The sequence below is a fragment of the Microcaecilia unicolor genome, chromosome 5 (genome assembly GCF_901765095.1).
Source record: "Microcaecilia unicolor chromosome 5, aMicUni1.1, whole genome shotgun sequence".
NCBI lineage: Eukaryota > Metazoa > Chordata > Amphibia > Gymnophiona > Siphonopidae > Microcaecilia > Microcaecilia unicolor.
In genome coordinates this window covers 36,918,260-36,931,897 of record NC_044035.1, presented here as the reverse complement: position 1 = coordinate 36,931,897, position 13,638 = coordinate 36,918,260, and the positions used below count along the sequence as shown (strand labels likewise).

Genomic DNA, 13,638 nt, shown 5'->3' with positions numbered 1-13,638 from the left:
CGCTTACGCTGGGTGGGAAGGCATCCACACATGCATGGTACAGTGCTGCTAAAGGCTTCAGAATGATCCAGAATGCTGGGAACCATCTGTGTTGGGCTCCCATATGACGTCACCCATATGTGGTAATGTAGTTGTCCTGATTGTCCTTGGAGAATCTAGGTGTCTACAGTAGCATAACATCAACATTGGCAAGGATGAGCATAATGCTGTAGTACTTCAACTTGCTACTATATTTATAATGGAGGAGAGCCTATGCTGCTGGATCTTTCAGCTATTTTAACACTGACATTTCTTCCTGACTGGAATAAAATTCAGAATGAGAAGTGAGAATAGTTATGATTTGTAACGATTTTGCTTAATTCAGTTATTTTGGCTAGTATAGCTGCTTTAACTGGTAAAGTCCAATTATCTTAAGAATCATACCTTCTCTTCCATTTTTTTGGCCAGTTACATTTGTCATTTTGCATACTTATCTGATCATAAAGCTCTTAGTTTACCTTTGCTCTCCTTTGTGAGGGCAACTTACCATATCAGAGGAATCAAAGAGACACAGAATTCCATCTCGAGCTACTGTTGCCAGCCATTTGTGGTGGGGAGAAATGTGCAAGAATCCTGGTGTAAGCTGATTTCCTCGTACTTTGTTCTCAGAAAACAGTACATCTCCAACATATTCCTACACAAAAGTTGGGAAATAAAAAAAATTACAGTAGAGATGTTGAAAGACTTACTGCCTCAAGATGTATTAATGCTGTCATCTTAACCCTCTATTTAATCCCTTTAAGCCTGATTTGCTAAGGGTTTTTTTTTCTACAGACACAGAGAGATGGATATTTAAAGAGTTCGTTTGGCTAACCTTTTGCAAACTCACTAACGTTCGGTACATATTTTCCCACTTACCAGATACAATTTGTCCTGGCACAGGGTGCAAATATGGAGGGGCACAAAAATTGTTCCCTGCCCACCATCTCCTTTCCTTGGCAGTGGCGAAGAAAGCGGGCAAGGAGGTCACCTGTGAGTGAGTCACACAGGGTGCAACTCAGTATAGTTCTAAGCCAAAGAGATACTTTGCTCTCTAATGCAGCCGCTTGTTTTCTCCTTCCTTCCTATCCTATAGGGGTGAAGCTGGAGTAGATAAAAGTTCAGTTTTTCTCATACATTTCTATTTATAATTTATTCTGTCTTTAGTGAGGTTTTTTCTGTGTTCTCTGTGTGTGACCAATGTGAGGTGTCCTGCTAAGATGTAATTTCTGTTTAGTCAATCCTTTTCTGTTTTCCCAGTAAAAGGTGTATTGCTAATAATAACACTGGAGTTTTAGCCTGCCTTTCCAAATAATGCTCAAGAAGGCTTGGAATGAAGGCGCTGCACGGGATGACACAACGGATCGTCGATCGCTTCTGCCTCCACCAACGTCTATCTCCTTCTTTCTGTGCCCGCCCTCCTCTGACGTAAGTTTCCTACGTAGGTAACTTACGTCAGAGGAGGGCGGGCACAGGAAGAAAACGTCGGTGGAGGCAGGAGCGATCGACGATCCGTTGTTTCATCCCGTGTAGCGCCTTCACACACAGGTGAGAGGCGCTGCACGGCCGGTAAAGCGGAGGGGGGGGGGTCCGTTGGAGGGAGGGAATGGTGGCAACAAACTCAGGGGGCGGGGCAAGGGGCGGAGGATGGCGGGAGGCGGAGCAGTGTTGGGAAAAGAAGATCGAGACAGGAAGGGAGGGGGGCCCGGCGCTGCAAAAGTTTAGATTTTTATTTTCAGTTTTTAATTTAGTAAAGGGCGGAAGCGGGAACAGCGGCGATCTCGGAGGAGGGGACAAGGCCGTCCATAAAGGACGCTTCTGACGAGCGCCTTTGCCCCCTCCCGATCCTTTTTTGAGGTATGTTTACTTTTGTAGTGATGCAGGGGGAAGCGGGGAGCCACGTGTTTGTGGGTTTTTTTTTTTTTATTGTTGTTCTGATGTTTGTGGCATGTGCAGAGCAGCCAGCATAACGCTTGGCTGCTCTGTGCATGATTTAGGGGCCGATTACCGACGGAGATTACAAATCTTTTGATACATTGTACTTTTCAATACCGCACCGAACATGTGCGACTTGTTTTTTTGGTGCATGCTTCGTTTTTTCAAATTCGTTAGGGAGTTTAACGTTTTTGAATTTTTTACATTTGGTTGATGCATCTAGCCCTCAGTCCATTCAGGAGTTTTGTTCTTCCAGAGGCTATAGAGCACATGAAAGAGCTAAGGTCCCAAAAATAAACCCCCCCCCAAGGTACAAAAGACAATGGAGTCAATATTTAAAGCAAGTAATCTGGGTTGCAGCATCTGCCAGCCAGATACCTTGCACCCACCTGGACCAGGCATTATGGGCTGGATTCAGTAAATGGCACTCAAATATTCAGCACAGAAAAAAATCAGCACTGAATGGTATTCTATAACAGGTATTCTAAGATGGGCAGCCTTTATAGAAAAGTGTGTAGAACCGGTATCTGTGCTCAGCTTTCGGCGTGAGGAGTTACACCAACTGAAATCAGGTGTAAATCCTGGTGCGCAAGTTGGGCACGGAGCTGCATTATTCTATAATACACGCATTTTAAAGAAACGTCCCTGATATGCCCACACCCATACCACCATTACACCCCCTTTGCAGATCCATGTGTTTATGCGTGGATCTGCCCAGCTACCAGGGTTGAATATCCAAGTATATCTTTTTTTTACCTTGTATAAGTACATAGCACTACACAGTACTATTTTATCCCCACTAGTGTATGTTTCAAAACAGCCTCCTTTTAGCTAGCTGTACTGAAATGCTAGTTTGACTTACAGTAAGGAGATCAGAAAAATTACCTGTTGGAGTGTATAGTTAGATATAAAAGGTATAGAGCTGCAATAGCCATACACTGTTTGAATGTCAGGTCCCAGAACTGCACAAGAAAGGCAGCTATCCAGATCATAATAGTGTTTCAGAATGCTATCTTCCTGTAGCAGCCCTTTTCCATCTGTATATTTGGTAGGGTCTGGTATATTGGGAGGAGACAATCAAGAAAACAGATTCTATGAGGGTTATACAAAAGGTTGAAATTTCTTATCAGAAAATGATTCAATTAAAAGCAGAATAGTGAAAACTTTAAGTGGCCATCTCTGGGAAAAGGTGAGTAAGATTAACAGAAACAAAAAAAATGAGGTTTTAATGAATTCTGTTAGAGCAAACAATTTGTAATGCCACAATCCAACCCCCATCCATTTATGTATAAAAATAAAAAAGTTTAAAAATGTGACAAAACAGTGGGTTTTTAAGCCTTAGATAATTGTTTCAATATTTTCCTGCAATGTATTTCTCTAGTTTGGCCAGCAGATGGCGTATATGTATGTGTATGCTTAAAGCTGTTATAGAGAACTGACCTTTCCTTCTTTAGTTAAACAGAGATAAAAGGAAGTGCCTGCAGTGATGTGGCCAGCTATTTTCAAATGTTGTTGTTCTGGGCTCTGATTGGCCTGGAGTTTGAAGTTACCCAGGAGTTACTGGTTTTGCCTCCAGTCTTAGCCAGTGAGCAGCTTTATGTCCTGATCTTCCCAGGTACTATTTAGACAGTATTCAAATGTTTAGCTAGTGTTACAATTGATCCCTATTTCAGTTACCTGTTATTGTTTTGCTGATTGCACCTTTTCTGTTCATTTTTCACAATAAACAATTTTCAGTTTATCGACTCTGCTTGTCTGGACTGCTTAAGAATCCTGGTGGTTTGTGTGTTAGTTCTGTGAATACTTTCTTGGAACTGTGGGACCACTGAAAGTGTGGCCTCCAGTAACCTAGAAATCACTGGGGATAATTTGAGAGCGGGAGACTCGCCCAGAGGCAGTTGTGACCCAGTCAGTGGGAGGGAGCTGTGCTGGGGATAGACCCCTCTAAGTGGCCGTGGGGTTGCCACAGGCGGATGGCTAGGTGTTTTGTGACACAAAGTTTATACATTTAACTTTTTCAGACTGTTTATGAACCCATGACATGAAAAATCACCCATTCTTGGATCCGAAACTTTAGTCACCTTTCCCAGAGATGGTCACATATCTTAATCATTGTACACCAGGACCTGCAAGAAGAGCAACGCAGGATATCGTGAAAGTATCATTGCATGTTCACTGGTCATAAAAACATTAAAGAGAAAAGAACAAAATCTGCAGAGTAAACTAGTACATTATGAGGACAATTTTCAAATTGCACATACTGGGGGTAACTCTGTAAGGAGCTGCCTAGGTATAAGTAAACACACACCAGTTTTCAATGGTGCATACTTTGCAGGTGGAGACAGAGTTTGCACAGAGCACCATGTGTAAATTATAGAATACTATGATTTATATACTTTTTAAAATTATTTATCTTATTATTAGGGTTGCACGTTAATGTAGATTAACACTGCGATTAATGAGCCAATCATTAATCGCGATTAAAGAAATTAATTATGACCAATGCTTAACCGCCCTCTCTCTCTCTCCCCCCCCCCCCCACCAACATGCCCAGTCCAGTATCACTTGCTCCCCTCCCAGACCGCTGGTGGCTCTCCCCTCCCCTCCCGGTTTACCTTGTTAGTTGTCTTGCAGTAAATCATCACCCTGAAGCAGCCAGCAGCTTATTGAAATGCTGCCTCAACCTGTACCGGGCCTTTCCTTCTGACCTGTCCTGCCCCCTTCTAATGCAACTTCCTATTTTCAGAAAGGGGCGCTGGGTCAGAAGGAAAGGCCCATTGCAGGCTAAGGCAGCATTTTAGTAAGCTGCCAGCCACTGCAGGGTGAAGATTTACTGAAAGACAACTGATGAGGTAAACTGAGGGGAGGGGAGAGCCGTCACCACCGAAACGGTCTGGGAGAGATGGTGGGTGTGTGAGTGAGGGAGAATGCGGGAGGGCGTGGGATTTGAGGAAAAATGTGAGAAAGGAGGCATATTTGAGAGAGAGAGATAATGGATGAAGGCACAGGGGGCTCAGGGAGAGAGAATGGGAGAAGGCACAGGGGTGCACAGAGAGGGAGAGAGAGTGAGAGAGAGAATGAGTGAAGGCACAGGGGTGCATGGCGAGAGAATGAGTGAAGGCACAGGGGTGCACAGAGATACATAGGGAGGCACAGGGAGAGACTGGGTGAATGCCTCCCCCCAAAGCTACAGTCCCTGCTCAATGATTCATGGGGTAGCTGAGGCCCCGCCAGCTGACAAAATCCACTTCCTGAGTCACCCCCTTCCCTCCTTGTACTGCCTCAGGAGCGAGGAAATCAGTGGGATGCCCCTATCCACCAATGCTTGCACTCCCTAAGCATGCTCAGTTTGTGCATGAACTAAGAATGCTTGGGGAGTGCTGGCATCAGCGGCTGGAGGTACTCTGCTGACATCCTCATTCCTAAGGCAGCACATGGAGGAAGGGGGACACTTTAGCAGTGGATTTCTTCGACTGGCTTTGGCATCCCTACCAGCAAAGGTATGATATCTAATGTGGGCGGGGGGGGGGGGAAGGAGAGGAAATGTGAACCCCCAGTCCATCCCTGTGCCCCCTCATGAACAGCTGGCTATGGCCCAACTTACATTGTGCGATTAATCATGAGTAAACATTTTAATATCACGATTAATCATGATTAAACATTTTAACTGAAATGCAGCCCTACTTATTATGATTTATATGAGTCAAGTAAACACCTAATGGTTCCAAGGCAAAAGTCACTACAATCATAGTTCTCTGTGTAATTACTTCTAAAGACGAATCCAGAACGGATGTCAAATTCATATCATCTTCACCCTGAGCCCATGCTTCGGGAGTATCCTATCTCCTACCTCCTGGAATATACTGGGCTGTGGTAATTAGAGGCAGTGATTCCAGAGCTAACTTTAGAATGTCCAATGGCAAAACAAGAGGAGACTTAAGGAAGTTAAGGAGGCTCAAATTAAGTTTCCTGGGCTGGTTCTCCAGGTAATCCAACCGTCTGTGTGAAATTCCTATCTTTAACAAAGGCCACTTCAAAATTTTCCAGTCTGTACTCTAGACTTCAAAGCATCCAAATCAGAGAGCTGCTGGCCAGTTACCTGTGCCTGAGCCATAAGTATTGCCATACTGGGAAAGACCAAAAGGTCCATCAAGCCCAGCCAAAACCGCTTCAGAAATAATAACTATATCCTTAGTATTCTGCTCAGTTGAAACCACCAAAGACAAATGCATGATGCTAATAGTGTCCCATAGAGCTTCAAATGTCACCACGGTTGGTGTCACAAACCCCCTCTTCTCAAAATCCAATTTAGCCTGGTTCCTGGCCTTAAGCAGATTACTTAGAGTTTCCTGGCCTAGGACCCTGACAACAGCCTGCTTCTGATGATCTCCTTATTATTTATTATTTTATGTTCTATGCTGTATTATTACTGTTTGTGATTTGTTACATTAGTTGTTTTTTAATGCATATTATTTTTTTTCTAGTAATTCTGTTGATGCATTTTATGTTGTACATCACTGTAATGGAAGTGAATTTTAAAGATTGTTTTTCATCTCTCTCTTGAACGACCAGTGCACTCGGGGTTTGTATTGTTGATTAGAAGTAATTCTCTTTAAAAATCATTGTAACTTTGATTGTATGAAAATAAGTTGGAATGCAGAAGATAAGGCACAGCTCTAACTAATTTGGTATGTGAAGGGGAGGATGGCACTTGTTTTTCCGGGCCCAGCTTGGCCACCTGGACTTGGGAAAGCATGTGACCACGTTCCCACAGTCCTAAACAGAGAAGCATTCTGTAATTTTCCTAGCTCTGAACATGAGCTCAGAGCCTAATAAAAAGGGAGGGATTGTCACAGCAGAGTGGGAGCTCATCTGTGAGCAACGTACGTGCTGCGCAGAGGATCTGTTCCTGATCTAAGAAGCTCCTGGCTCTCGCTGTGGAATGGGCCCCCCCCCAGCTGATGTTACGAGCCTGGATGATTTAAGGACCAGTCATGTATGTATTATTGCTTCTTTTCCTGGTCTAAGAACTCTTTGGGTTGCTTAGATGTAGAGACCAGTGATGTAATGATTGTTTAGCTAATCATTGTGTGTATAGAGCTAATCATTGTATATGTGCTAACCATTGTATATACCTTCATCATTGTAGAATTTAGCTCCTCTAATAAAGGTCTTATTTACTTGATACGAATCCAAAAGAATCCACGGTAATTATTGGGTAGTCTGTGTCAGTGAAACAGGCTGTAAATCCATAGCAGTTCAATCACTTTGGTTAAATTGGTTTGGAAGAGCAAATAATCAATAATTATACTAAATCAAATGGGCATTATTTGACAATAGGAAAAGGAATGTTAGCAGTAGGTAGTTAGGTTCGGTATGCACAAACTGACAGTAAAAACAACAACAACACTGAGTATTGCTGATTCAGCAACGTCACAATTTTTAAAGTATTTCTGAAATAATTTACTAGGGATACTGCCCTGGGCAGTGGGCATTAACAGATAATCTCAATGTGGCCATGAAATTTGCATGAAGTGTTGTTAGGAGAAAAACAAGCACACAAAAGCATAAATAAAACAAAAATCCATTTACTAACTGCTCTTATTTCCCATCACATGTTCTTACTTTGTAAAAAGTAATCTTCTTGCAGAAGAGTTTAATAGCTCTAAGATCACCAGTCATATAAAAGAAAGTGGGTATATAAATCATGAAAACTATCTAATGTGACTTTTATTTTTACCTGATAACATCTCTAAAGTTAGAGTAAACAATTCCAATCTTGTTCCTCCAGTCTTCTTTCTGGCATCTCCTGGGCAGACGAGCACCATCACCCTGATCTGCTGTGTCTCCACATCATATAGTGTTGACAAGTTCTGAATTTTCCCACTTACCACTGAAAAAGTAAGGACATCAAACAGGAAGGGAGAATATTTAATATTTCTAAGTGACAGTCACTGGGAGCCTCTTTCTACTGACTATACCAGGTAGTTCATAACTGAAGTAAACCTAAAACAGATAAAAGAAACATGACATATTTCTTTCTTTTCTAAATATCCCTGCCTAGATTTTTCTAGAAATTCTTTTGTTGGCAAGGATATGTAAAAGAACTACAAAAAAGGACCAATACTTTAAAGATGAAAAGCCTTCTTGTACTTTCAATTAAGTTGCCACAAGGAAACTAATTTAGTCTGTTGAAGGAAAAAGAGGGGGCAGTTCTATAATCGGATGCCTCCAGTTAGACACAGATGCCACACACTGAGCGCCAATTTTATAACAGCATCTATGTGCCAAGATGTTGCTATAGAATGTAATTCAGTTAGACACGATCATTTATGCCAGGTCAATGGCAGGCATAAATGGGAATGCACGTAACTGATAGTATTCTATAAGTTATAACTAAGAGTAAATTGGAGAGCCATCCACACCTCTCTCATGCTCCACTCACGTGTACACCCCCTTGTAGGTACACTCTAAAGCACTTAAGCACTATCCTATATAATAATTCTCACCTCCAACGTTCTAACCTGCCTGGGACCGTGGCTCCCTCGGAGTTGGTGTGCTAGGCACATTAGAACAGACTGACGTCACTGGCCGCATTATGACGTGATCCCAGGGCGGGACCACAGGAACAGCTGAAACACAAGCGGAAAAAAATACTGTCGGAAGTGGCATCCCTGCATGCAGGAGGCTCCCTACCCCCTCCTCCTCCTCCTCTTACGGCCCTTGCGGAAACAGGAAATGAGGGCGGGACCAGAGTCAGAGCTCAGAGCGAAGAGAAGGGGGCAGCAGACTCGCTGAGCCTGCTCGCTCTTCAATGCTGCCGTCGGGACTCCGGTAAGAGAGGGGGAGAGGGGGGTTGGCGATTTTGGAGGGGGGGTGACGTGCACTTTGGGGGATGGGGGGGAGGGAGAACAGAGTGAAGGAGAATGACAGAGGGAGGGAGGGGGGACTGGAACTTGGAGGGAGGACAGAGTGAAGGAGAGTGACAGAGGGAGGGAGGAAGCCATGGAAATCGGAGGGGAGGAAAGGGGGCCGTGGGACTTAGAGGGGACAGAGGGAGAGAAGAAGGGGGGGGGGGGGAGGAAAACCTTGCTAGCGCCCGTTTCCTTTCATACAGAAACAGGCCTTTTTTACTAGTCCTATATAATAATTCTCACCTCCAACGTTCTGTGCTTGGGACCGTGACTCCCTGGAGGTGGTCTGCTAGGCAGACACGCACTGACGTCACTGACGTCATGACAGCTGATTCCAAGGCAAGGGGATTGATGTCAGCTATCGTTGTCTAGGGTTGTTCCCGGGGTCCACTTCACAGAGGCAGTGGGTTCCCAAAGAATACGCAATCCACACGGATTTGGATATATAAAGTATATTATATTTGCATATATGCATTGGCTCACAGCATTTAGTACAGGTAGCTGGTATATGCCTTTTTTACTAGTCCTATATAATAATTCTCACCTCCAACGTTCTGTGCTTGGGACCGTGACTCCCTGGAGGTGGTCTGCTAGGCAGACACGCACTGATGTCACTGACGTCATGACAGCTGATTCCAAGGCAAGGGGATTGATGTCAGCTATCGTTGTCTAGGGTTGTTCCCGGGGTCCACTTCACAGAGGCAGTGGGTTCCCAAAGAATACGCAATCCACACGGATTTGGATATATAAAGTATATTATATTTGCATATATGCATTGTTTCACAGCATTTAGTACAGGTAGCTGGTATATGCCTGTATCTGTGTGTGTTTAAGGAAGAGAGAGAAAGAAGAAGTGCATGCAGAGCCCGGTGTGCTCTGCTTGCAGGGAGAGAGGGCAGAGATGCCCCCGGACAGAGAGCAGTGCCCTGGACAGAGAAGGGGGGGGGGCAGTAGACTCCAAGCTGAGCTCTGTGCTCTGATGCACAGAGAAAGACAGAGAGAGAGAGAGAGCCGTAGTGCCCTCATGAGCTCTGCTTTATACCTAATAAGAACTGAGAGTGAACAGGAGCAGAGAGAGATCAAAAACTTCTCTCTTTCCCAGTTATTTCCTTTACAGAACTCCAGATACTTTCTGAAGTCAGGAAAGGTGACAACTTTCACAGGTTGTCCTGTTTGAAATCCCTAGTGATGGAGCCTGTATGTCTGGCTTTGGTTGCTCTGAAGCCCTGCTCCCAGATGGAACAAAAGGTATGTTAATCAGGAGTAACTGAGAAACCTAAGGGCTATCAGGCCTCTCTGAGCACCATTTGGTCCATTTCATCCCCCTGCCTCGGAATCAACTGTCACCCCCTGCGCTACGGCCCCCTCGACCCCCCCTTCTGCGAACCTATCGACCCCCCCCCCCCCCGGCCTGTCGAAAACTGTCCGCCGCCGCCGCCGTTGTGGACCACCTGTGCTGACAGGGGACCCAAACCCCCGACAGCCAAAGTGCTGTTGTGCCCTTCGCGTTGCTTCCTCAATCATCTTCTCTGCAAGTTTCTCTGCGTCTAAACTTCCAGAGAAGATGATTGAGGAAGCAACGCAAAGGGCACAACAGCACTTCGGCTGTCGGGGGTTTGGGTCCCCTGTCAGCACAGGTAGTCCACAACGGTGACGGGGGGGGGGGAGGGGGGGGCGGTTTTCGCCGGCACGGGGGGGTCGAGGGGGCTGTAGTGCGGGGGGGAGGGGGGTTTCCTTGCCTTCAGAAACGGGCCTTTTTACTAGCTTTATAGAATACACACACACAGTTACAGAATTGCTCTTATAGTGCTTGGTACTGTAATATAATGTCAGTTTACTCATGCTTTTTTTGTGGGCAAAACACCCAAAACTTGTTACAATGGGCCTAATAACATGCATAAATACCAAGTGAAATCACCAAATACAGCATTAAAATAAAAAACCCTTTCTCCACTCACACTTGGAAGCTTAAACAAACTGCTTAACAGAACAATATAACAACACCAGTATTACTCTCCAATCCAAAAAGCAGGCCAGAATGGGTAGCACCTGAACTGGAGGTCTGTGGAGAGGAGGAGGAGAGGGAAATCAAACATTCATGGGACAGGTGAGATAGAAGAATTTGAAATCTGAGGGCAGAAATGGAGGGGTATGGATGGTATCCAACTGGTAGATAATAGCATATGGGCTACATATTATCAATGACTAAGCCCATTAGAAATAATAAGAATTGCACTACATAACAGATGATAATACAAGTTAATGTGGCAGCGTATGTTAGTGAATCAGCCTGCTAATGACTTAGAAGAAAGGAAAAGGAGAACTGAGGACCTTTAGACAAACTGGGGTGCATTCTATATATGGTGACTAAAGTTGCATATGAAAATTTGGCTGCACGGCCAAATTTCACACACAACTTAATTAACAAGCCAATTGGTGTTGATAATTGGACAATAACAAGCAATTATCAGCACTAATACGCTCACAATTTTCTAGGCATATCCTGTAAAGTGGTGCATGTAAATTCTAATGTGTAGATCTCATAAGTGGGTGTGGCCATGGGAGGGGCATGGGAAGGTCATAGACATTCCTGAAAATTATACGCACTGTTATAGAATATGTTCAATCCATGCCTAAGTTAGGCGCGGGAATTTACAACAGGTTTTGCAACAGGTGTAAATAGTCGTGCCTAAATTTTAGTTGAGCCTAACTTTAAGAAAGGTTTATAGTTATTTTTCGGGGCCATACTGTATATAAAATTCGGGCTTACGTGGAGGGGCATAATCGAACGGGGACGACCATCTCTAAGGGTGCCCATCTCTAAGGACGTCCCGGCAAAGGGTTGGGGCATCACGTATTATCGAAACAAGATGGGCGTCCATCTTTCGTTTCGATAATACGGTCGGGGACGCCCAAATCTCTACATTTAGGTCAACCTTAGAGATGGGCGACCCCGGTTTTCGTCGATAATGGAAATTGAGGACGCCCATCTGAAAAACGACCAAATCCAAGGCGTTTGGTCATGGGAGGAGCCAGCATTCATAGTGCACTGGTCCCCCTCACATGCCAGGACACCAACCGGGCACCCTAGGGGGCACTGCAGTGGACTTCAGAAATTGCTCCCAGGTGCATAGCTCCCTTACCTTGTGTGCTGAGCCCCACAAAACCCACTCCCCACAACATTTACCACCACAAGTGTAACAGGTAGGGGGGGATGGGCCTGGGTCCACCTGCCTGAAGTGCACTGCACCCACTAAAAACTGCTCCAGGGACCTGCATACTGCTGTGCATGACATTTGAGGCTGGCATAGAGGCTGGAAAAAAATGTTTTTTTAATTTTTTTTGTTGGGTGGGAGGGGGTTGGTGACCACTGGGATAGTAAGGAGAGGTCATCCCCGATTCCCTCCGGTGGTCATCTGGTCAGTTTGGGCACCTTTTCGAGGCTTGGTCGTGAAAAAAAGGGACCAAGTAAAGTCGGCCAAATGCTTGTCAGGGACGCCCTTCTTTTTTCCATTATCGGCTGAGGACACCCATCTCTTAACCACGCCCCCGTCCCGCCTTCGGTACGCTGCCGACACCCCCCCCGGGAACTTTGGTCATCCCCGCGACGGAAAGCAGTTGAGGACACCCAAAATCGGCTTTCGATTATGCCGATTTGGGCGACCCTGAGAGAAGGATGCCCATCTCCGAATTTGTGTCGGAAGATGGGCGCCCTTCTCTTTCGAAAATGCCCCTGAAATTGCCACAGTCTGTACAGATATGCTGTTACGCCTACAAGGCATCTTATGATTACTTGAGGAGCTGATGCAAGGCCAAAAGGCAGTAGATAATATAAGTGTTCTCAAAATCCAGAGAACATAATCAGTCTCCCTTTTGGAGAAAATGGATTAGGGTGCCCAGGAAAACCATCCTGAACTTCTCTCTTACTAGAAACTTGTTTAGGGCCCTTTAGTCTATGAAGGGATGGAATCCTCCCATCTTCTGTGTGATTATGAAATATTTGGAGTAAATAATTGACTGCCTAGGCATCTAAGACGGAAGATAATCCTAGGTGACTATTTTAGATGCTGTTCAGTTTGGCATGTTTGTAAAAGTCCATTATCATGGAAATAGCTTTGAAAATTACCCTTTGTATATGCTGCAATGGTTATAAATGACATAGAAAAGGTTTAACAATGTATCTGGGGTTACAGGTGTGCCCTTTTCACACTAAGTCTTATTCTTACAGATGACAGATTTCTAAAAAAAATCATTTCAATGCTTTCGAAGGAGCAATTTCTATACATAAACAACAATTTATCCATGGAAATCCCCTTAAAAACCGTCCCCTTAAAAAACTGCCTATCCTACGGGCAGCTATAAGTACATGTGCATCACAATATATAGGTGTTCACCTGCATTTTCATGGAGGTGTTATAGGGGCAGGGTTAGTCTGTGAAAATCAATCATCTTGGAGTTGAATTATTAGATTTGATAGACTGCCTCCCAGTAGAGTAACCAGATGACAGATTTTGGGTGGACCTATAGTAAAAATAGGTGAACACGATATGTCCTCTCTATATAGCTCCCCTCCCCCTGCCTACTTAAAAATTATAAATATTTGAGCTGGCAGGGATCTCTATGTCACACTAGCTGAAGACCTCTCAAAGAAACCTAGAACTCTGCTGCTCAGATCAGCAGTCAGAAGCAACTTCCCGAGCTGCCAAAGCCAGCACCTGTACATGCTTGGTTAGTGACAGTGGGACTCTCAGCTGAGGGGTCATAAAAGATG

General features: G+C 44.6%; 1 protein-coding gene across 1 annotated transcript in view; it reads right to left on the bottom strand.

Moving 5' to 3' along the window:
• CFAP43 (cilia and flagella associated protein 43) overlaps positions 1–13,638 on the bottom strand; it is a 254,521-nt gene that overhangs the window by 145,799 nt on the left and 95,084 nt on the right. Inside the window, exons 13-15 of the mRNA XM_030202783.1 lie at positions 7,694–7,846; positions 2,839–3,008; positions 527–673 (exon numbers count right to left, since the gene is read on the bottom strand). Of these exons, the coding sequence (XP_030058643.1) occupies positions 527–673; positions 2,839–3,008; positions 7,694–7,846 (470 nt within the window). The remainder of the gene's footprint in view (positions 1–526; positions 674–2,838; positions 3,009–7,693; positions 7,847–13,638) is intronic.